This window comes from Chroicocephalus ridibundus, chromosome 2, assembly GCF_963924245.1.
Source record: "Chroicocephalus ridibundus chromosome 2, bChrRid1.1, whole genome shotgun sequence".
Lineage (NCBI taxonomy): Eukaryota > Metazoa > Chordata > Aves > Charadriiformes > Laridae > Chroicocephalus > Chroicocephalus ridibundus.
Window position 1 is genome coordinate 147,615,223 of NC_086285.1, and position 21,720 is coordinate 147,636,942.

The 21,720-nt window shown below is 35.4% G+C and overlaps 1 protein-coding gene across 50 annotated transcripts in view; it reads left to right on the forward strand.

Moving 5' to 3' along the window:
• RIMS2 (regulating synaptic membrane exocytosis 2) overlaps positions 1-21,720 on the forward strand; it is a 493,643-nt gene that overhangs the window by 356,126 nt on the left and 115,797 nt on the right. For 37 of the 50 annotated variants that reach the window (XM_063327352.1, XM_063327357.1, XM_063327368.1 and 34 more), the window contains one exon: positions 20,754-20,786. The exons of 11 other annotated variants lie outside the window; for them this stretch is intronic. In XM_063327352.1, the coding sequence (XP_063183422.1) occupies positions 20,754-20,786 (33 nt within the window). The remainder of the gene's footprint in view (positions 1-20,753; positions 20,787-21,720) is intronic. 2 more of the 50 variants (XM_063327330.1, XM_063327337.1) reach the window with 1 other exon arrangement.

Sequence of the window (21,720 nt, forward strand, 5' to 3'; positions counted from 1 at the left end):
ATTATCGTATCATGACACTTTTTCTTCCCTCATTTGTGTAGGCAGGCTGATGGTGCTGAACAAAAATAGTAGGAAACTGCGTTACGTTGAAATACTTTGAATATTTTGTATAATGTCCCTCATCCTGCTTAGAAGACAGTTCAGCTGGTAGAAAAAGGAAGGTAGTGTAATGAGCACTGATAGATGATGATAAAATCAAACAAATGCAAGTATTTTTTAAACTCAAATACCACGTGATTAAAATATATAACTTTACCTTCTACTTTCAGAAAACACGCTGTACAGGTTCAAAGACATGCAGAGATCTAGAGATTTGTTCAACCATCATTTTTCTGCTCTTAAGTTTCTTTCTCAAAGGAAGAATCAGAAAAGCATAAATGTGCATTTACATGCACTGTTAATAGGTTACATTCTGCTAGCTCTTCAAGCTAAATTTTTTCTCAAAAACAATTTGTTATCCCTGTTAGTAATTGTCTGTGACAATACATCAACTGTGGTGGATGTGGAAGAACAGCACAGATAAGCTTTTCTGGTTATAAATATTTGGGGCTAGACAAATGCTAAAGTTAGCTGCCTAAAAGTAGTCAGCACGGTACGTGCCTCACGGCCCATGGAATGAAGCCCAGAGAAGGATAATGCACCGAGGGTATTACTGCAGTTATGTGGAGAGAATTAAGTGCTCCAGAAGGGTGGCCCAAAAAGCGGCAAGCTGAGCAGGAAACACATCCAGTATTAGCTGGTAGGAAAAATTGCTAGCTAAGTGTAAGTATGCCTAAAATGCCATCCCTGCTTAAAAGTGTAAGTGCCTGAATCACAGTTTTTTTTGAATCCCATGCCCTGGACCTGTTTCCGTTGTTATTTAAGAGAAGAAAATATGGATCACTATTTTATTCTTAAAACAAAGTAAGGAATAATTACTATGATAGGGCTCATTACTTGCTCAGAAGCCTGGATACTAGAGTAATTTCAAGATTTGGCCGATGGAAAGCAGCTTTATTATTATTTTTTAATTGTAATTTCCAGTTAAGCATCCAAAGTGTCTTTTAAGATCTTTGTCTTCCCATTTTTCATTATAATACGCTTTGCATTTTTCTTGCTTTTGTTGTGGTCCTCTCTCTATGTGTGTACTGTTCACTGGTGTGTGTACTGTGTAGTGTTTGCTCTGTGTATTTTGTGATAACTCAAGCATAGTGCATGGAATTGTGCTAACCTAGTTTGCATAATATTTGTGTGTGCTATAGTTACGTTGTTTGTCATAGTAGCTGTTCCAATGGTTAATCATCATTGTCTGTTTTTAATGTTATAAAGATTATGAGGAAAAACATCAAACCCCACCTGTTAATGGGCGAAAAGGCAAGTTGATGATGATATTGCTAGTGAATTGTGGGTGTTTGAGAAATATTTACTTTTTGCTGCATGTGTGTGTGTTGCTTAGTTCTACTAGTTCAAAATTAGTAAGTTCATGTATGTTCAATTTTAATGTGCTGTTTTTACTTCTTGCACTTAAAATAATTAGTTTCGTCTATGGTTTTAAAATCTCTCTTGGAATCAAAATCTCCAGATTTTTTATTTGTTTTTTACAGCTTGATGATGTAAATGATGTACGTGATCATGTTGCCTGTTTAGAACGAGTAGGATAGTTTTTGTCCTTTTGCTCATTTGGAAATTCCCAGTCTGCCTTGCTCTAGGAGACAAAGTACATTTTGCAGACATCTACAAATTGTCTGCATTGTCTTCCACATTTTACCAGGTCTATATACTTTTACGTCACTTAGCTATGTATTTTAGAAGTTTGGCACATTTTTGCTAGTCATAGGAGAGCTGGACCATTTAATTAGCATATACTGGTAGAGAAAGGCTTATGTTATTAGCAATCATCTCTATTGTCTAGTTCTTATTATGTTCGATATTCCCTTCTATTTCAAATGCTGTACAAATAAGCTTAATTCAAAGCACCAAAATGTTAACATGGAGATTAAGATTTATTATCTGAAAATAGAACAGGAATGTTGCAATGAACAGCCACAGCTTACTTTGAAGTTATATCCGAGTTCATGCTTCTAAATGATTTGAAGAAATCTGTTATTATTTTTCCATGTACTTCTAAAGCCATATTACATTTAGACTTTGTCTTATCAACGTCTTTTGCCAGTGAATGAAATATCATATAGATAGTGCCTTGGCTTTATTAAAATTTGGATATTCACTCTTAGACTTCTATCTCTGCCAGGAGCCCACGTGCGGGGTAGCCCCAGTTCCACTATTATGGGGTATTCCTGGCTTTCTCCTCCGTAGAATAACTTAGCAGAGGGAATACAGGTGTCAGGAGAGCAGGGATTCATCTTTGCCTTTGCTAGTTCGTTGTGTTGCAGGGACAACCACGCCGTTTTTAATATGCTGTTTAGTATCCAGTGTAGACAGACTGAATGAGGTGCCTTTGCAGAGAAGGTGCGGTGCCGGCAGCCCGGCAGAGCGATGCACAGGGTCACCTCCCTCACTCTGTGGCTGTGCCACCATCGTCCAGAGTGAATTCAAATGCTGGAAGTCTACTGCTGTAACTGTAATGCATGCTAATTACCAGATAACTCAGTGCTTTATACTTTTAAGATCCAAATTCCAATGCTGGTGATGTTGGAGGCTTTTGCCACTTACTTGACGAGGCTGACAAACAAATAATCGGTGATTAAGTCAGGCTAAAGCTGTTCTCAGTCTCAGTTTATCTTCCACCCTTTCAACAAAAATAATATTTTTTTTATTCTTAATTATAGAGCCTGGAAGATGTACTTTGCCCAATAAACTGAATACTACTAACCTGAATTTAACATAGTTTGTTTTCATGTATTTATTAATTTCTCTAAGGAGTCCATTTTGTGTTTTAGAAGGTTCTTCTGCAGAGCTCTTTTACTCCAAAAGAATGGTCATTTTCAAATATTTATTGCTGAAACCATTATCCGTTTCAGTTTTTCTTCAGGTCTTTTGCATTTCTCTTTCATGTATTTTGTATGACACCTTTTGATCATTTGGGTTTATGAGAAAAGGCTCCTGGTAATTCTGTCCTTTACTGTCTTAATTTAGGGTGCATAAAAGATGATATAGTTGCAGAATTTTAAGCTTTTCAGGTTATCAGTTCCCTTGCTCATTAGAATATTTTACATAATTACACAACAGCTTTGTCTATACTGTGGGAATCGGGAATGCTTTCCAGTTCTCATCTCCCAGGTTGAGAAGTGTGGGAGTTTATTTGCATCTTGAGTCTTTACCAAGACAAGACCCAAGTCACTGAGTCCTCCCTTTCTGTGCACTCTGGTTTCTGCATGTGTGGGAGCCCCACCACTCCCTGAGCAGTCTGGATGCCTGGAGGACTAGATTTGAAAGCGTGCTGTATTCCAGACCTGCTGCACAGTTTAGACACAATCTAAAGAGTTTAGGTGACTGAAATGCAAACTAGGCAGAAAAAAGGGATCCCAATCAAAGAAGCGATGACAGATGGACCTGCTTAACTGACTTGCAGAAATAGTGTATACATACAGTTTTTTGAAAAACAAACATGTGGCTGTCATGCCAGAGGGAGTCTCATCCTGCTGGCTGACCTGATCATCTTCTTCCATCTAAGCCCATTTGGGATTCCTGGAAATGGGGCCTACGTTTTGCCTGAACTACTAAACATGAGTGCCGTGAGTGTCCTGCGTGCTCTCTGTTCCCTTGACCCACCAACTCTAGACTTTGCTGAAGAACCATGACAGCTTCTGAATTTTGGCTGGAAAATGACACTGAATATGTGTTTTATGTGTGCTGTGACCATACTTAACATATTCATATGTGTTTTAAGTACCTAGAGTAATACTACATTGTATTTAAATTCTAGTTCAAGCAAAGTAAGGTTTAAGGAAGGTCTAGACCTGTTGAGACTGTGGTAGTTGTAGGCAGGCACATAACTGCAGTCTGTACACTGGGAAAACCCTGAAATAAAAAAAACCCACAACACAACAACACAAAACAGTAGAAGTCAAGTACCGATGAGATGCAAATTCTCCAAACTGAAGAACGTACATTCTGCTGAAATTCCTTATGATATAGGTAACTATTTTGCAAATTTAGCTCTAAAATTACCAGGGAAATATTGCAGATGAGAAAAAGTCTTAACTACTAACTTGTCGATAAATAGCTTCAGATTTGACTTATTTATAGAAAACGTGAGGTGGCATCTTTCAAAACTACATCACACTATAAAGTAGCATTGCTAAGGTTGGTACATGACAATGTGATGTTGTTTTGTCTGGTAGTCGAACATAGTTTCTCTGGTTGCTAATCTAACATTTTATAAGTAAAACTGAAATACAGGACAGGTTTTTTTTCTGTGGACAGCATTTGCATGTAAAGATGCGTGTAAAAATTGGCATGTAAATTTGAACAATAAGAAAACTTACATGTTATTAATTAGTAGTAATTGATATTCTGGAGAACCTAGAGCTTTCTGAAGAAACAAATCTATATTTTTCATCTTTCTGTAAGCCATTTATTGCATTTTCTTTATTGGTTGGTATTGGTGCTTAAAATGACTGGCTTATTTTCAGAACCATTTTTTTGAACTGAATCATTTTTCAACATTTTAGAATTCTGCCATAAACTTCAATCTTAACTGCACTTAAAAAGGGTAGAACACCTGTGATTGCTTGCAGAGCTTTTGTGTGTGTGAGAGAGAGACAGAGAGATGTATGGTCATATAATTATTAATTACCTTTCTGCATAGAAAAAATTTGAAGACTTGCTATAAGATTGCACCTTTTTTAGTAAAGAATAAAAATAAGCTGGGAAAAAAAAAAACTACCTATACCGAGCTAAACCTTACATCCTGCATGTAAGGCTGTTTACATTTCCTTGCATGCACAGAGAATCTGACGCCCATGGAATGGGAATGCAAACTGGGCAGAGACTGTGGGAGAGAGGTGCAGAGCAGAAGCTGGCATTTTGCTCCACATTTATGTTGGCTATTACTTGTAATTTGCCTTATTTAATTCATTAATCATTAGACTCTGGAGATATTTAGACTTTCTTTATGTTTCCCTTTCATAGCAGTATGAGGATAGCCATACCGTGTCTGACTAAAAATCTGTCTAGCCCGGCATCTGGTCCTCAGCAGACCAGGCGTGAATGCTGGGGAAAGGAAAATGAGCGGAAGAAGTGTGTAGTAGTGTTTATCCAGGATACTGGATCTCCAGTCTCTTACGACGTGTGCCTCAGGAACCTGCAGAAACATCAATGGTATCTTTACCTGGTGTCTTCATCTCCCTCATAGGGTCCCTGCACCATTTCTGCTGCCTTAAATCAATCCTGCCAACATGAACCTGTAGTGGTAGAACCATCCAAACAGGTGACTCTTCCGAGATATTCAAAATCTGCCTGTTCAGAACAGGCCAGCTGTATTGCATTCCTTTCTAACATGTTTCAGGCATATAACCAGAAGAGGGAGCAAAACTGCCATATTTTAAAAACATGTAAGAAGCTATGAAACAAACAAACAAACAAACCCTCCCCCTGCCCCAAACAGGCCTGGAAAAAAAGCCTTGACAGTGGCTTAAAACCAATATATTTACTTTGTGATATTTCAATATAATTTATTAAATATTAATATATGCCTATTTAATGTACTTTTTTCTTCTGACTAGTCTGGTGCATTCAAGTTTTTCCTCATGTTTTACAACTCTGTTATATTTATAGAAGTGGCAACATGATACTTTGATTTCTAGCTAAAGGTAGCCTGTGACTTTGCTAATTGATATTGCAACAAGTACCCTCTGTGACCTTGCTTGGGGAGATCTACAATTTTCTTTAAAATAAGCAATAGAAGATTCAAATCAATTTATTCCCTGTACAGAGGGATCTACTAGTAGACTATTTTAAAAATAATTTTAGAACAGAATCGACGGGATTTTCAGCTAGGGAATACGATGAGAAGAGACTGCTACTCAACTAGGCTTGCTAAGTGCTTTACAGGTACAAATAATTAATGTAGCCTTAAACTCAATTTGAAGAAAACGTTTCTGGACTATAGGAATACCCTACAGTGCACTATCATTTTTGTTACACTAGTAATGATAGTATTAAATGTAGGTATGTGGCAATATTTTTTATTGCCCACCTAATTACTTCAATTAAAGTTCTTTTAATATATTCCCACTGCAGCCCCAGGGAATGAAGCCCAGGGCTGGTTTTTTTTTCAGAATATGTAGTTCAGTAAGGAAGATTAAATCAAAATAATAAATAATTAAGATATGTCAGAATTTTTAATGGCATGTTGCATTAGTTAAACCCACGATATAAGTGATGCTTACATAGCCATTTATGAACAACAATTTATTTATTTTAAAATGTGATTAACATATCCCAGCGTTCATTTTTTGATTTGGCACAAATTTGCAAACTGCTTTCATGTGAAGGTGTTGGTGCGTGTTGTGTGGGTGAGGGCTGTCTGGCTCAGAAAACGCACAAGGGAGAGGTGCTGGCCCTGCCGCTGTACTGTCCACACTTTTTTATTTTTGTGTGTGTGTGTGTGTATGGTTGGACTCGATGATCTAAAAGGTCCTTTCCAACCATGAAGATTCTATGATTCTATAATTTGTCTCCAGATAATGGATGAGTCTACTTCCTGTTACAGCAGGGTAGGGGAACATCAGCCCCATTTTACTGAGGCAGCTGTAGGTTTCTCTGACGTAGGAGCAACAGCAGTTTGGCATAAAACCTTCACCGCTGACTTTGTGTCACTTGGATCTGGCCTAGATGCCATTAGCAGCATGGTGGTGGGGCAAGGTGGGCCTGGATGCATTCCAGATACAATGTGGTACATCTGGGAAGATTCATGTATCATGACTTGAAGCCATTTGCTTTCCCCTAGTAGAGGTTTGACACAACTGGGAATATTTCTCTCACTGTGAACTCTTGAGACTAATGGCTTTTTTTTCATTTTTCTTAGGGACTTTGTTTTGTAAATTAAAACTAGTATATCATTAATTTAGCCTTTTCTGTGTCTTTAATTAATTCTTCTTCTTATAGTCTTAATGCCTGAGAATTTTGTTCAAAACATAGTTTCTCAGCTTTTGACAGTTTATACCACAGTTCTAATGGCTGCTTGTTTTGCTGCTTTGTGTTTGAGAAACACTAGCCAAACCCACTTTTGACTCATTTTTACAGTAGTTATCACCATATATTATTAAGAACATAATTCCTTTCTAAGCATTCATCTTATAAAATTAAAAATAGAAAGAAGTTCTGAGGATTTTTCATTTGCAGGAAAAGATGACTAAATTAAGTATGTCCTAATGAAAAAGTGAAGACTTTATGATAACCTAATTAAAAGTCTAAAACTAGAAATGCACGGATAAAAATTGGTTCACAGAAATTTTAGTTGCTGAAAAGAATATAAAAGCTGAGTCAATTTAATAAAAAAAAGACAAATTCAAGTAAAAGAGAAAGTATATAGAAATGTTTGAAGCAAAGGGTGATAGTGAAAATGGCTATTACTGTCTCTCATGTGGATAAAAAAAAGGAGGGGGTGGTATTTGCATAAGAAAACTCCTCATCATTAGCATCTGGTATTTTGCTGCATTGTCTTGTACTTCTGCAGTTTTCTGCATCATTCCAGTTCAACTGCAACATTCCTGGTACTAACTTGGCATCTTTAGAAATTCAGAAAAGCTGGAGATATGCAACTATTCTTATCATATGTTATTTTAATGTTTTTAATCTTTTTCATATTTAATGTTCTAAACAAAAATGTAAGAAATGCTGAGGTTATACTTAACATTGGATATACTGGAGTGCATCACCCCCCTCTCTCAGGCAGCACAAGTGAGTATCATTCCCAAGAAGGAATGGCACACAACCAAGTGTCATCCTGCCATGCAGCGGGGAGAGCCCAGCTACATAACTCACTGTGCTGGGCAGTGCCCAGGCTGTAGATTCAACAGCTGCATCTAATGAAACAACTCCATCTAAAGATTGCACCTTTCATACTGATGGGAAAAATCTGAATCAGTGCACCTGTCAAATCCTGCTAGCCCCAAAGGGGCATTGGATAACTAAACTATTCTGACTCAACCATCTCATATTTTATATAATCTACATGAGGTCTTTTTGTATAAATATTCAATAATTACACACCTTTCTTTGTACGTATTTCTGATTATCACAACAGAAGACAAATTGAAGTTCGTTTGTATGGGAAGTGACAGTGGTAAGAGGTGAATGGTGAATTAGAAAACTATATGGTTTCTTTCCAGATATTTACATTATTTGTAAAACAAAACCAACAAGGGGATAGATGGTGGCCCTTTGCCTTGGGGGAAAAAAGAGATTTTAGAGACTATAATGCACGTTATCTAACCAGAGAGGATGTGTGCAGCACTGATGTTTAGCATGTTTCCTATTCATCAACATCTCTTGCTAGTTCCCAAAAAGAAAGCTCTAATTTAAGAACATATTTTCTTAGGTTTGTAAAGCGTGGAGTTGGAAACTGAACAAGAAAATGGTGAAGAAGAGGTTAAATGTTGAAGTAAATCTAATGGATATATCTAGTTTTATTTCTCAGTTGACATAATAACCATGACTAGCCAAACTCTTGCAATGTTCTAGAAGTCAGTGAAGGTTTTCACCTGATCTGGAGTACCTCCAATCTGCATATACTCCATTTCAGAGTTGTACTTAACTGCTGATAAAATTAAGTTGCCATTTGAATTTAATGGTGACATGCTGTAAGAATAGCTAAAGCTATAGAAGGATGGTCATTGGAAACTTTTCTGAAGGTGTTTGCATGCTTATACTATCACTTTTGGTATATACATGAAAAAGTAGCCTGTATTGCTTTTTATGATAGGTTTTTTGTTTGTTTGGTTTTTTTTTCTTTTTTAAGGTTGATGCATGGCAAAAATATTTATTCAAAGAGTTTTAGTTTTATTTGATATTTATTTCATCATGCTTGTCAATTCAACTGTTATTATAGAAGCATTTTTAGAGTGCTTCCGAGTGGGTTAACTCTTTTCTAGATACTCAGCTCTCAAAAATTAGCAAGGCTTAGGAAAGCTTTTCTTTTGGTAGGGAACTATGGTATGATAAGTGATTTTGGTGACTGAGCAAACTACCGTTCTTAGGTTCAGAACCGAATCAGGAGTTCTGAGAAGGAGCTCTGACCAAGAACGTCCTGTCTTCTAAAACTGCCATAAAGCTAGCATGGAAATCACTTTGGGCCTCTTGATATTCTGCAGTATTCAGACTATTTGTTATATATCCTGACAAAATCCTGTGTTTGAGATTATTCTCTGCCTACTTTTTATCTAATTCTTAAGTATCTCCACTATTTGATCTAAATGATTGTCTAATGTTGGGTTTTTTTCCTAGCACTGACTATTCCTTAAATTCAAAGGTAGTTTTACTAAGGTCATTGAAAATTTTTTGGGTGTTAGTTAAGAAGACACTTCTGGACTCATCCAAGCAAAAGAAAGCATAGATGGCATCAGTAAATATTTTACTGCTAATGGTGTATTTTCATAGAGAAAAAGAAATAATCACATTTTTGTTAGGAAGAAACATAAGATTTTGTTTCCACAGTTTGGAAAGAGAATGTTCCTTCTGAAATTTCTTATTTAGTACTTGCTACACATGGTACTTAAAAGATGACAGCTTCTGTTTCAGCATGTGTATCTGTGATGTCATTGAATCATTGTACTGACAATTTTATTGATGTATTACTTGAAGCCTACAACTCCATAATTTTCAAAAATCAAAGCCACCTTTTATAGGACAGCAGCCTGTCATAGAACCACAACAGCCAAAAATAAGGGTGCAGAAAGTCTACAAATATAATTTTTACATGTTTACATTTTGAATGCCAGATATCCATCAGTCTCATTTAAAAAGAAAAAAAAAAGTCATAGCATAATATCACTTTATGTCTATTTATTTTGAATTGAAGATGTATTCCATATCTATCGTGTTCTTCTCCATCACTGGCTGTGCCTGTGACCATAAAAATTATTATATCTGTATTATGGCTGTGAGAAACTTTGTGCTTTGCAGGATCAGCAAAATAAGCAGATTCTGAACAGCCCAAAGCAAAAACGGAGTTTATGGTATTAAATCTTTCTAGTTAATTGGTCTAGATTTGGTTTTGGCATGAGATACCAAAAGGTTTGAAACCTATAGTATAATACTGACCACCCAGTTTAATGGTCAGAGGATGGAGAATTAAAGTGTAGAGCAAAAATATCTGACAACCTTGAAAAGACACGTCTTGCAAGTCTAGAGAATCCAGTCTTTGTCAGGAAGAGAGTGTACGTGCTCCTATTCATACCTCTTTTTCTAAGCGATTAGGTCAGAAATGCTAGTTTCATGGCACAGGATCCATAATTAGCAAGAGAGTTTTTATTGAGTAACTTAATCTGCCTAAAATAAAAATTGAATTCTAATCAAATCCCAGATTTACAAAGTAAATCCAACCGAGTTTGGGCTTAACATCTTGTTGTTACAAATACTTTGTCAATTTAAAGTAAACATACATGATTGCTGGTGCAGTTTTTGTTGGTGTGTTTGTGGGGTTTTTTTAATTATAATGTTGCAAAGCTATTTTTTACCAAAATATTTTTAATTTCCCTTTTAATTCACAGGAACACAAAGATGTTGTAAGAAGTTGCAGATTATAAAGTACTAACTTCTAAAAATGGAAGAAATTATTGTGTAAATAACTTGTTGGGATTTTATTCCGATTGTTAAATATTGAAGAGAGCAGAATATTTGACAAATTGCATAGATACTAGCTTTTGTATAGTATGTCCTGATCCATGTTTAGGATGTTTACTAATTCTCTCCACCACAGGCCACTAAATTAAAGAACTAATCTAAATTTTTGCCATGTTAATAGTAGTACATTTGTTTAGATCAAGTTGTCCCAAATGATATTAGGTGTCTTATAATGTAAGCTACATAATATTTCTGATTTTTTTTGGTTTATGCTAGAAGTTACATGGGAGGACCAGCAGAAAAAGGTGAATGGTACAATAACTGATGACAAACCATTGCCGAAAAAGAAACACCATTCTGAGACAGGTTTGTCAGGGTTTGGAAAACCACATGAAAGCATGAGACTATTAAAACACATTTCATGCTTTTGTAATGCGTGTGTGCTTGATGTACCTTATTTTTTTCACTTTGGTGTGAAATTTTTAGTATGTAGAGACCATTTAGATTACATAGATCTGTTTTAGAATAGCCAAAATAGATTTGCTTTTGTAAACAATTGTGTTAGAATGCACATGCATTAGAAAAGAAGTGTTCTGGCACAATATTAGACTTAGCTTGCTTTTTAGTTTTGAATTTTGTTATGATTCATCGATGTGTGAACCCAAGTATGAGTTACGCTGATTCTTATTTAGTTGACCAAACCAAGGTATCTGTTGCATGTATGGTGGGAAAAGTCATCTTCTAAAGACTTGAATCTGAAACCTTCTTGCACCATCTCCATATGGCTTGAATTCTCAAATCTAAGAGAGCTCTTCCTCCCTCTATCCTGTGCATGAATGGATTTCTTCTGAAACTAAAAACTATCACAAGCTTTCTTGCACCCCAAACATAAAGTTCAGTTCTTCAACTCTATCTTTGTTCCTAGAAATGCATAGCAATAAAAAGTAAACCTATTAATAATTATTATAATGATTATTATAATAATTATATTGTTGTCTCCTCTGAAACAGAATAAAAGGTCCTAATCACATTAATTTATGCAGCTGCAAAAGGCACTGTGATGTTATGGTGATAAGCACACTGTAAGGAGTAGAGAAGGAGGGGAGAGGAGAGCAGAGGAAAAAGAAATCTTTAAATTGCAGGTTTCATCCTGTATTTGAAGGTTGATCCACGTCTACTCAAGTGAATGGGAATTTTTCAGTTACAAGAATGCTTAGGTTCAGTTTTGGACTACAAATCTCTCTCTGTTGGGCACACCAGTTACCTCACTTATGCTGATAATACTTTTCCCAATTACACAAGTTAAAGTTTACAAGATTGTCCAATTTTGCCACCTCCGAGTTTAAGGCTCACCTACATGCTGATTATTTCTGTGTTTTCTGTTGAAGCTCAACTATAGTAGATCTGAAAGTGCAGAACTGAAGAAGAGCAGGAAAATCTGGATTGACTGTAACCTAGGAGTTAGGGAAACTAGCAGCAAAAGGCCAGACCTGCAGTTGCATTTCCTGTTCCCTTAATTTTTAATGCATTTGAGGAAGTTACAGCATAAAAAAAGTACTTGTCATAAGAGTCAGGATCAGAATAAAATGAATCTTCTTTTCCAAATGAGTGTTTTAACTATTGCATGACAGATTCAAAATACAATGTCTACAGATCTTCCCTGATGCCTTTCCAGGGCAAGTTCTGCAGACTAATGCCCCTGCCCAGACTTTTCCCTTACGTGGTAGCTAGGTAAGAACATTATCTCCTCCTCACAACTGCAGTGGGCTTAGAACTGTGGTCTAAGCAGATGGCACATTCATAGTTATTAGGAATACTTCTTTAGAAATTTTAGGAATTTTTTTGGAAATGGGAGGCATATTTTGTTATACGCCTGCTCTTGGGGCATTCTAGATTTTGGAACATGAGTGAAATCTTGTAATTGTAAGACAAAAATCCCAGAATAGACATCAGAAAAAAAAAAGGACATTAAAAAGTCCCTGATTTTTACCTGTTTTTCCCTCTGGAACAGTACCACTGATCTCCAGTGCTGCAGGGAATACACAGAATTGGTTTGGAAAGCCACAGTCACAATTGCCAAAGTCTAGAATAGATATAAAGTTGAGTAAAAATTGTGTTCTGCACTCTACAGTTCTAGGTCTTTCCGTGAGGGCTGATGCCTGATAAGAGCATGAATTCTGCTCTGATTTACATTATCAGTAATGTCTTCCCTAGGACAATGTTCGCATGGGACAAAGATACGTGAGGCAGAAATGTCTGATGTGGTTCTGAACACTTTACAATGGGCACCACATAGTGCATACGTATATTGCTAGGCTGCTTTTACAAACTGATTCTCTCTGTTTGACAAAAAGCCCTATGTACTAAAGTGGTGGAAGTGGAGGAGTACCAGCGTTACAAATCAACGCAGCTTCCAGGATTTGCATTATCTGCTGTGCGTGGCACGCTACTGTCCCCTGTAGACATCCCCGTATCATTACAAACACTTAGTTCATTTTCAAGGCATAGCAGTCACGACGTCTGGGAAGTACCACAACACTGTACTCCCCCCTGGAAGCTGACATCTATTGTATCTGTGACCACGCGCGACCAGGGATGTAGCCTCACAGAATCTACCTGAGGAAGCTTCGAGTTCCTTGAGGCTTTCCAACATGGGATTTACCCTCTGCACAAGATTGTGCTTTCTTTCATCTGAGAATGCTTTAAATATTGTTTGCACAGAAAACAGCAAGGTGATACTAATACAATTTAGTGCCTGGCTGCAGTTGGCAATCTGCAGAGAGAAGCAAGGAGGAATATGGGCACCTCATATTGCTGTTGCCCTGTTTTGATTGCCTTTTCGTACAAAGATTTTTTTCTCCTATAGCTTAGCCTGTTACAGAAACTTGTCCTGTTTTTAGGTTCAGTTTGTCTGTTAAGAATTTAACCTAACCAGTCACATGGAAATAGCCATGGCAGTATTATAGCTAAGAAAATCTGTGGGAAAAAGTAGATATTGATTACATAAATACTTTAAGTGAAGAACTAAGAGTGCGAGCAAATTGTAGATAAAAACATAAATGGGTAATAAAAATAGTTCCAAAAAGGAGAAAAAAATAGCAGTAATACTGTATCATGGGAAGCCTCATTATGCAAGAAATATGCATGAATAGAAATGAGATTAGCAAATTTGTTGGAGGACAATTTAAAGTCATTAAATAAAGTAGTAAAATGGTTCTTATGTTTCAGGCTTTTCAATAGAAGATGCTGATAAAATTCCTGTTCCTGAATATCAGAAATCAACATGTTTTCCTAACAGTGTCTGTAATCTTTAAGTTTTGAGGCAATTTGCAAAATTATTGTTCACCATATTACAAAAAGTCAACTGTAGTTATGCAAAGATTTTGAAGGGTTGGAAGGGTAAAACTGCAGAACCATAGGTAAGCGTAAATCCAAATTCAAGCCACGTCTTGAATGTGTGTGCCCTTCTTTTAGCCGACGTCAGCACTCTGTCAGAGAACGTTGCATTCTTAGGACACCACCAAATCAAAGAGCATGTGGAAGAGTTATTTGTTCCTATCTAATATTGTGAAGCATTTCTGCTTTCAGCACCCCTGCCTCTGAGCTGTAACAGACGGCATATGAAAGAAAGCGAATAAAGCTCTAGTTGTCTAATCCCATTTCCTTGGTCAGTGAAGAAAAAAAAAAAAAGCACAGCATGCAAACATTTTCACATAGTCTTGCATTTTTATACGTGATGCCTTAGGAGAAAAGGTTGCTAAAGATGCAGTCTCTGGGTAGGAATGTCCTCTACTGACAGAGATAAGGTTAGGCAATTACTGTTTTTCTTAGAACAAAATTATTTTCATCTAGTATCATCAGTAGTCTCTTGAACCCATCAGGGTTACTTAAAGGGAGAATGCACATAGTTTAGGGTACCGAGGCAGTGATTCTCATTTCTGTTGCCTGTCAATTGTTTTTGAAGTGTTCAATCAGTCTCACTACCCGAAGTTTTGGAAGCTGAATGCAGTCTAGCAAACTGCGTCTCTATCCAGAGATGATACAGGTAATGAAGAAACTACCTTCACGAGATAGCAAGGGAAACACTATTGTTTTTTCCCTATTTTTCCTACTTGGAGACAGTAGATTTGATAGCTATTATCTGGAAACCCTCCTGCAGCAGTTTCATTGTCATTGCCTGTTGAGAAGATTGCAGTGTCATCAAATGTCCCACCTTTACCACAGACACTTTTAATTTCAAAGCAACAGTTGAAGAACAGAACCATGGGAAAGTGCTGACATATTTTAATATGATTAACCAAAAGGACACAGAATAGTTGAAATAGATTTATACATCTTGGAATGGAATGAAGTAAAAATGTAGTGTCCTTGTAATTATTTGTGAGAAGGGCATATTTCTTTAACACAGTACTAAAGTTTTGGAGGAATCATAAGAATGGTGGGTTAAACACATCAGAAAATACAAAGTTAATGCATGCTCACAAATGGTAAGTCTTTATATATACTGGTTGGCTTTTCAATTTGAAGGAATCATGGCTTGTTTTATCCATGGAACACTTATGTCTCTCTCCTGCGTGGAAGTATTCCTTGACTGTACATTGAAAAAGCCATTCAGAAGTAACTTTACTGTGACTATAATTTTGTAGTTTATTTATTGCCATGGAATCAGTTGAAGTAGTAAACCAGTAGTCAAAAATAATTCAAAACAAAGTGATAGCTATTTTAAAAGAAGTTTGTGGTCAGAATTGAAACTACGTTAGACTGAAAATTATAAAAAGGGAGATGTGGCTAGAAATGGGGAATGCATGAGGCTGGAAAAGACTAAGTAATGATGGGACAGAGAGAGAGAGGAGAGCACACTAGTACTTCGTACAAATTACAACATGAGCATTGGGTAGATCAAAAATTATCGTCAAAGAAGAAGGCTGGTATAAAATTATCAGCTTACGAAAAGGAAAGTAGAGTGGAGTTAGAGACTAGTCTATGGTTGCTGAATAGGAAAAATGACTGGTCAGTAAAACAGTTTTCAGAATAAGTGGATTGGGAAAGGGAATAAGAAAAAGTCCACGGCCCTGATGTGAGTTTCAATTTGCTGTGGTAGGGCTGGGGAAGAAGGTGCAGAAAAGGATCTTATGAAGATGCTATGGGATCTGAAAAGCAATGAAGTGGGTAAAATTTACAAAAAAGAGCTGCATGTTGCATCTATGAGGACTATTTAACCTGTGACAAGTGAGAAGTAATGCAGATTGAATACATGGCATGACTGTTTTCTTGAAAAAAATTAGTTTTTGCACACTTTCCAGGAATGACTCTTGCGCTTACTAAGTGGTGTATTTAAAGCAGATAGTCCTCTAATGTATTTGCTTTTTTTAAAATTTGCTTTCATCTTTTCCTATACCACTTCGAAAGACAATATTCCTAGTCTGTACCAAAGCAACAAAGAATTGGATTCAAGAGAGAAATGGGGACTCCGTGGTTGGGAATTGCAGTCTCAGAGTGATTAGAGCACTAATCCCAGAGTGATATTGCACTTCAGTGTCCTAGCTAAACTGCATGAAGTCGGGGTATAATTGTAATTTACGATGGATCACAAATAGTGAGGTGTCCTGAAAATGTCAAAGAAACCACATAGCTTTTTGTATATAACATTTTACTGCATTTTTGTGTTTTGGAAACCATTCCGGTGGTCTTAACTCTGTGGTCTCCTGGACAATCTGATTCTGTAGGTGGTGAAACGTCTTGACATCACTAGGATTAGAATAGATTTGGAATAGGGAGATACCTGATTTAGGATAGCTCATCTATCCTTTATTGAAAATAGAAGGTGTATTTGTATCTATGCTGTTAGGTACCTTTTCTGAAGTAGTATTGATGTTAGACTACCTTAATTGTCTAACTTATTAGTGAGATCTATTATCTTTTCAGGATTTATGATATTTCAAATCCTATGTGTAATTATAGTGCATTAGTATTTTGAAATGTTACTATTTTGCCTTTTTTTCCCTTTATGAAATTATAATGTGAACTTTATTCAGAGAAACAAATCATAAAAGTCCTCTCTCCGAATTCCTCATTTAGTTTATCTCTTGAGACTTGTGAAAAAGTAATGCATTCTGTATGGTTTCATTGGATTTATAGAGTTCATGCTACTGAGAATATTTAAGATTTCTTCTTATATATTTTTTCTACTTTCTTCTCTGTTATCCTGATCTTTGGGTATAACCTACATTTTCTTACTGTCTTTAGCTAGCGTATATTATATATAGCATATATTATGTAATTGCAAAATTAACTGCATTGCTTTCTGTATTTTCTTTATCCTAGTTAGCCCTCTGCTTATATTTCTGAGGAAAAATGTCAGCATCTTTCCAGTATACAGCTGTGATTTTGTGTGTATGGATTTACACTTTAAGATAAAGAACTTGCCTTTATTAGTAGGGAATTTCCTCATTAAAAAAATTAAGATGTGTGGAACTGGATCTGTATCAATACAAAGGGTAACTGGGAAATGTGGCTTAATGGTATTAAAGATGATTAAGGAAAACGGATTTTATTCACACCTCAATGTAGTCAAATAGCCTTTCGCTTTACTTCTTTTAACAAACATTTCTGCTCTTAACTATTCTGCTATCTACTCTTACTCTTTTATCTGCATCCTTAGCATTGCAGAGTTTGAATGGTGTCAGGGAATAACTTTCCTGAGAGTAAGATGCATTATATCTTTCTTCAGGTCTAATCACATCCAGACTAATGACATATATTTATGGAACATACAGACTCCATGGAACATTTCTATCTTAAAGTCTCCTCCATGTTTTAAGGTTGTGCCTTTTTGATTGTGCTATTGCACATCTTATTTTCTGAAGAATGTACAGAAATGAAGCTTTCCAAATCTGGAAGTCACAGAAATTTCTGAGACCATGTATGCAGTGAAAGGTCCTTGTTTTTAAGGGGGAAAAAAAATTGAAATTAAGAAAAGCCTTGAGGAAAAAAAACCCGACAGAGTAATTAACTTACATCTCTTGGTCCGATGCTGCTTTTAGAATTTCAGATGGGCGTGTTTGCTGTGTAAGGTTTCAAGCATGTTTTTTTGAACACTAAGTTCCTAAATACTTCTCGTTAATAAGTGACATTACTTACAATAAAAAGTTCTGTATCAGAGCATGATAAAGTAGATCGTACTTATTTTGTTTTATTCAGACTTCAGTACAATACCTGGTTTTCATTTACTTTATAAGTTTATTCATTGAGAATCTAATTTGTTTCTAAATCTGTGTGTAAAACCTTTATACATATCACTCTTGTATGTCAAGATGAACAATTGATCCAAATAAATGCTAGTTCCACAAAAAAGCAATAGCAATGCAAATGAAGATTGCCTATTGACATGATGCAAATTTAATAGAGTTTTATTCCATGACTTTGTTCTCAGATTTTAATGTATTTCTATCAACAAAGATCTGTTTTAGTGGATTACAAGCTCCAGAGACAGAGAATTTTCAAACTATCATTTGGAATTTATGGCATGGCTTCTTAATCAGGAGGAGATTGATTCACATAAGTGCTATTGTGTCTAAATTAATCAGTCTATTAGTACTTCCTTCTTATCAGCGTTAATTGTGAAAGAAATTGGTGCATTACCATGCCACAATTTCAATTTCTACTACTTCATTAATATTTGCAACAATTAATACAAAAATATTACAAGCAAATTATCTCAAAGAGATGAGATATCAGCTGAACAGATCTCCACAGTGAGAAGATACCTATTATCTTTTATTTTCCCCTACAGCTTCTATTAGAATTATTCTTCTAGTATATTTGATCAGTTCAAATTTAAAGCTGAAAAATATTTGTAATTAAAAATTATTTTTGCCACTTTGATGTGTAAACATTTTTTTAAGAACACATACTTTGCATGAAGAGTTTTAAAAATGTGATTTTTAGATAGCATTGGTACATGTGGTTGATACGCAGCCAAATACCGGTCATTTGGTTCTAAAATATTGAAAGGGAGCTTCCTTGGTATTCAGTTGTGTCCGTGCTGAGCCCCACTGGCACTGCTGGAATGTCTTGCATTACCATACCGGGCATATTCCTAATTTGGAAATAATGTGATTCCAAGATCCTTTGAAAATTTCTTGAAAAAGATTTATCTTATTGAAGTATATTTCCCAAAGCTATGCATTCTTGTAGATATTAAAAATAATAAATGAAGTATAAAAGGGTCATGATAGAGACTTTTTAAAGACTGGTTTTGACATGGTAGAAGTGCTTGCTTCAGGGCTATAGATATATAGTAGAGAACATTTTTAGAAAAATTTAAATACTTTAGCTGGGTTTTTGGTGGTGGTAATAATGATTTATTAATTTAACGGTTATAGCAATTACAGCTGCACTATATTAATACAAGATATAATACACCAAGGAGAAGTAGATCTTTGTGTTTACTTATTTGTATTTCATCCTATGGATTCATTGTACTTGCCCAGATAAAAAGATATTTATATGCCATTACTTTTTTTTTAACATGTAAATACATAGCATCCTTTGTCAAAATTGCCAGCTGTTACGCTTTCATATTGCATAACTCATATGCAGCACTTACGTGTTCATTCTGTAAGCAAACTTAATTGCCTAAAAATGCATTCTAAATGTATATGTTACAAGCTGCATGTGTTTACAACAAAATTTTGCTACAGTCTTGGCATTTGACAGTAGATGGAAATTATAATCTGCCAGCTATAGAATAAAATTAACTATAGAACACAGTGATTATCAGATGAAATTTAGTGTTGCCTTTTGTTTCATTTTATTGATTTATATCGCTTATTCTAATTTTGCATTTTTTGGTGGTATCTTGATCATGACTGTAAAATGTGGGTAAAATTATAGCATATTTTTGTGGTGTATGAACTTTTATGAAATTCTTAATCTAGCATATGCAGTGTTAATGAATTATGAGCAATACTTTGTGACTCATTAACAAACTGCAAGCTGAAATTAGCTCAGGGTTTATAGTTGTTTTTTTTATTATTAATTCTGACAATTTTTGGAAGAATGCATTTGTTTTGCTAATGATGGTAGCTTCATAGTTCTTTGTAATTATTGTTACTTTTCAAGATTAATTTCTCCCATTGTTTTGCTACAAAGAGATTTTCAGTACAGAGAATGACACTGTCCCTCAGATGTTCTCCATGTCTGAAATGTCAGTGTGTTTTTGAATGTGAAGTAATAAAGTAAGTAACGAGATAGTTGCTTTGGCATTTAACTTGCATGCAATTGCAGTAACTTAGACTTTTGTGAGATGAGAGCTGAATTGACCATGAGAGTTAATAGCTTTACATTCTCTTTTCTCATGTTCTGTATTTTAGTCTTGACAATATTGCCTTTGGCAGAGTGTTACAATAATGCAGTCCTTTCCAGAGTGTGTTATGTGGATTCTGAAATTACTAAGTTTGTATATCCTTTTGGAAAAAATCTGTTTCCTTTCTGTTTTCTGTTTTGGATATGCGAAGTTGGGTTCAGCATAATTTACAACAATTTAATAATTGAATAATCTAATAAAACACTTCCCATTGGTGATGTTAAACTAATGTTCATTACTTGAAAGAGAAAATAATGCTTGCATTCAAGTAGACAATGTTCCAAAAAGTTGAACAGTTATGAACAAAAGTGTTTGTACTAGTTAACATACCTCTTACTATCCAGCTTTTTCTTCAGCTTCATTACAAGGATTGACTTTGCTGTCAATTATAACTTCTGTTATTTCCTCAGATCCTATACTAACCCTGTCTTTACTGTTCTTTTTCAACAACAGTAGTTTAACCACTTCTTCCTCAGCTTTCTTTTTCCTTCTGGTGTCTGTATTATTTTTTTTTTCCCATTTACTAACTCTGCTCTGCAGACTTCTCTCTAAAACAATTTTTGGCCCTTTCCCTCAGTGTCAGTTTTTACCTTCTGAATACATCCTCTCACGCCCATCTCCTTTGTCTATGTCTGTCCATTACACGATGTGATCACAGAAGAAGCGGAATCATCAAGGAGAAGAAACTCAGGTCTGTCTCTTCTACTGCTTTTCTCTGTGTTATTTTTTTCATTTTACCTTTCCCTATAGATTTTGTCACAGCTCACCTCACATACTTTTCACTTTCTTCTCCTTCAATATATTTAAATATTGGCAAACTGTAAGAATTTAAGTAAGATGCTTCTGTAATTTTTATTACCTATAAACTATGTACTCTACAAAAAGTAAGTCTTAAAAGGTAACTGATGATGCATGTGCTATACCTTAAGACTTTAAGCTGATTCAATTTCTGTCGTATCAGTGTTTATTTCCCATCTCCATTAGCTGTAAATTAGCCTTTAAGCTTCCAAAGAGCACATGAAAACAATCTATAATTTGTTTTATCTTTGCATTGGAAAACTGCTACAAAAATTATGGAAACTCTGATATAACTGGTTATTTTTCATGCTGGGGAGGATACAATTTGAGAAGGGAATAATTTTAGGAAGTTAAATTTCATGCGCTGGAATGACAAACTTAGGTTCATTGAATAAAAACTATTTTGATTAGAAGTAGAGTTGTTAGTAATCAAAAGCTATTCCCTCATGCCAAAAAGTGTAAAACATAAGGTTATGATAACAAGAGAGAGGGGGAAGTCAAAACATCGAAGGAGCTCTAACTTAGCTGTATTGTTCATGGCTTTTCTTTCATATTGCGCACTACTTGTGGTTTTATCTTTCATATAAAATTTTAATCTTTTTTTTAATTTTATTGATTTTTTTTCTTTTAATTTTATTGAATTTTCAATATACTGGCAGAGAGCTAATGTCTAGCAAGGCATCCTAGCTCTAAAAATGCAGCAGGTGTTCACACTTCCTTGCTCGTTCAGTTCTGGTATGTCAGAACAACAATGAAATTCCCCATATTTAAGTTAATTAAATTCACTTATAAAATTTAAATTTTGCAATTATTATGTCAAAATGCTA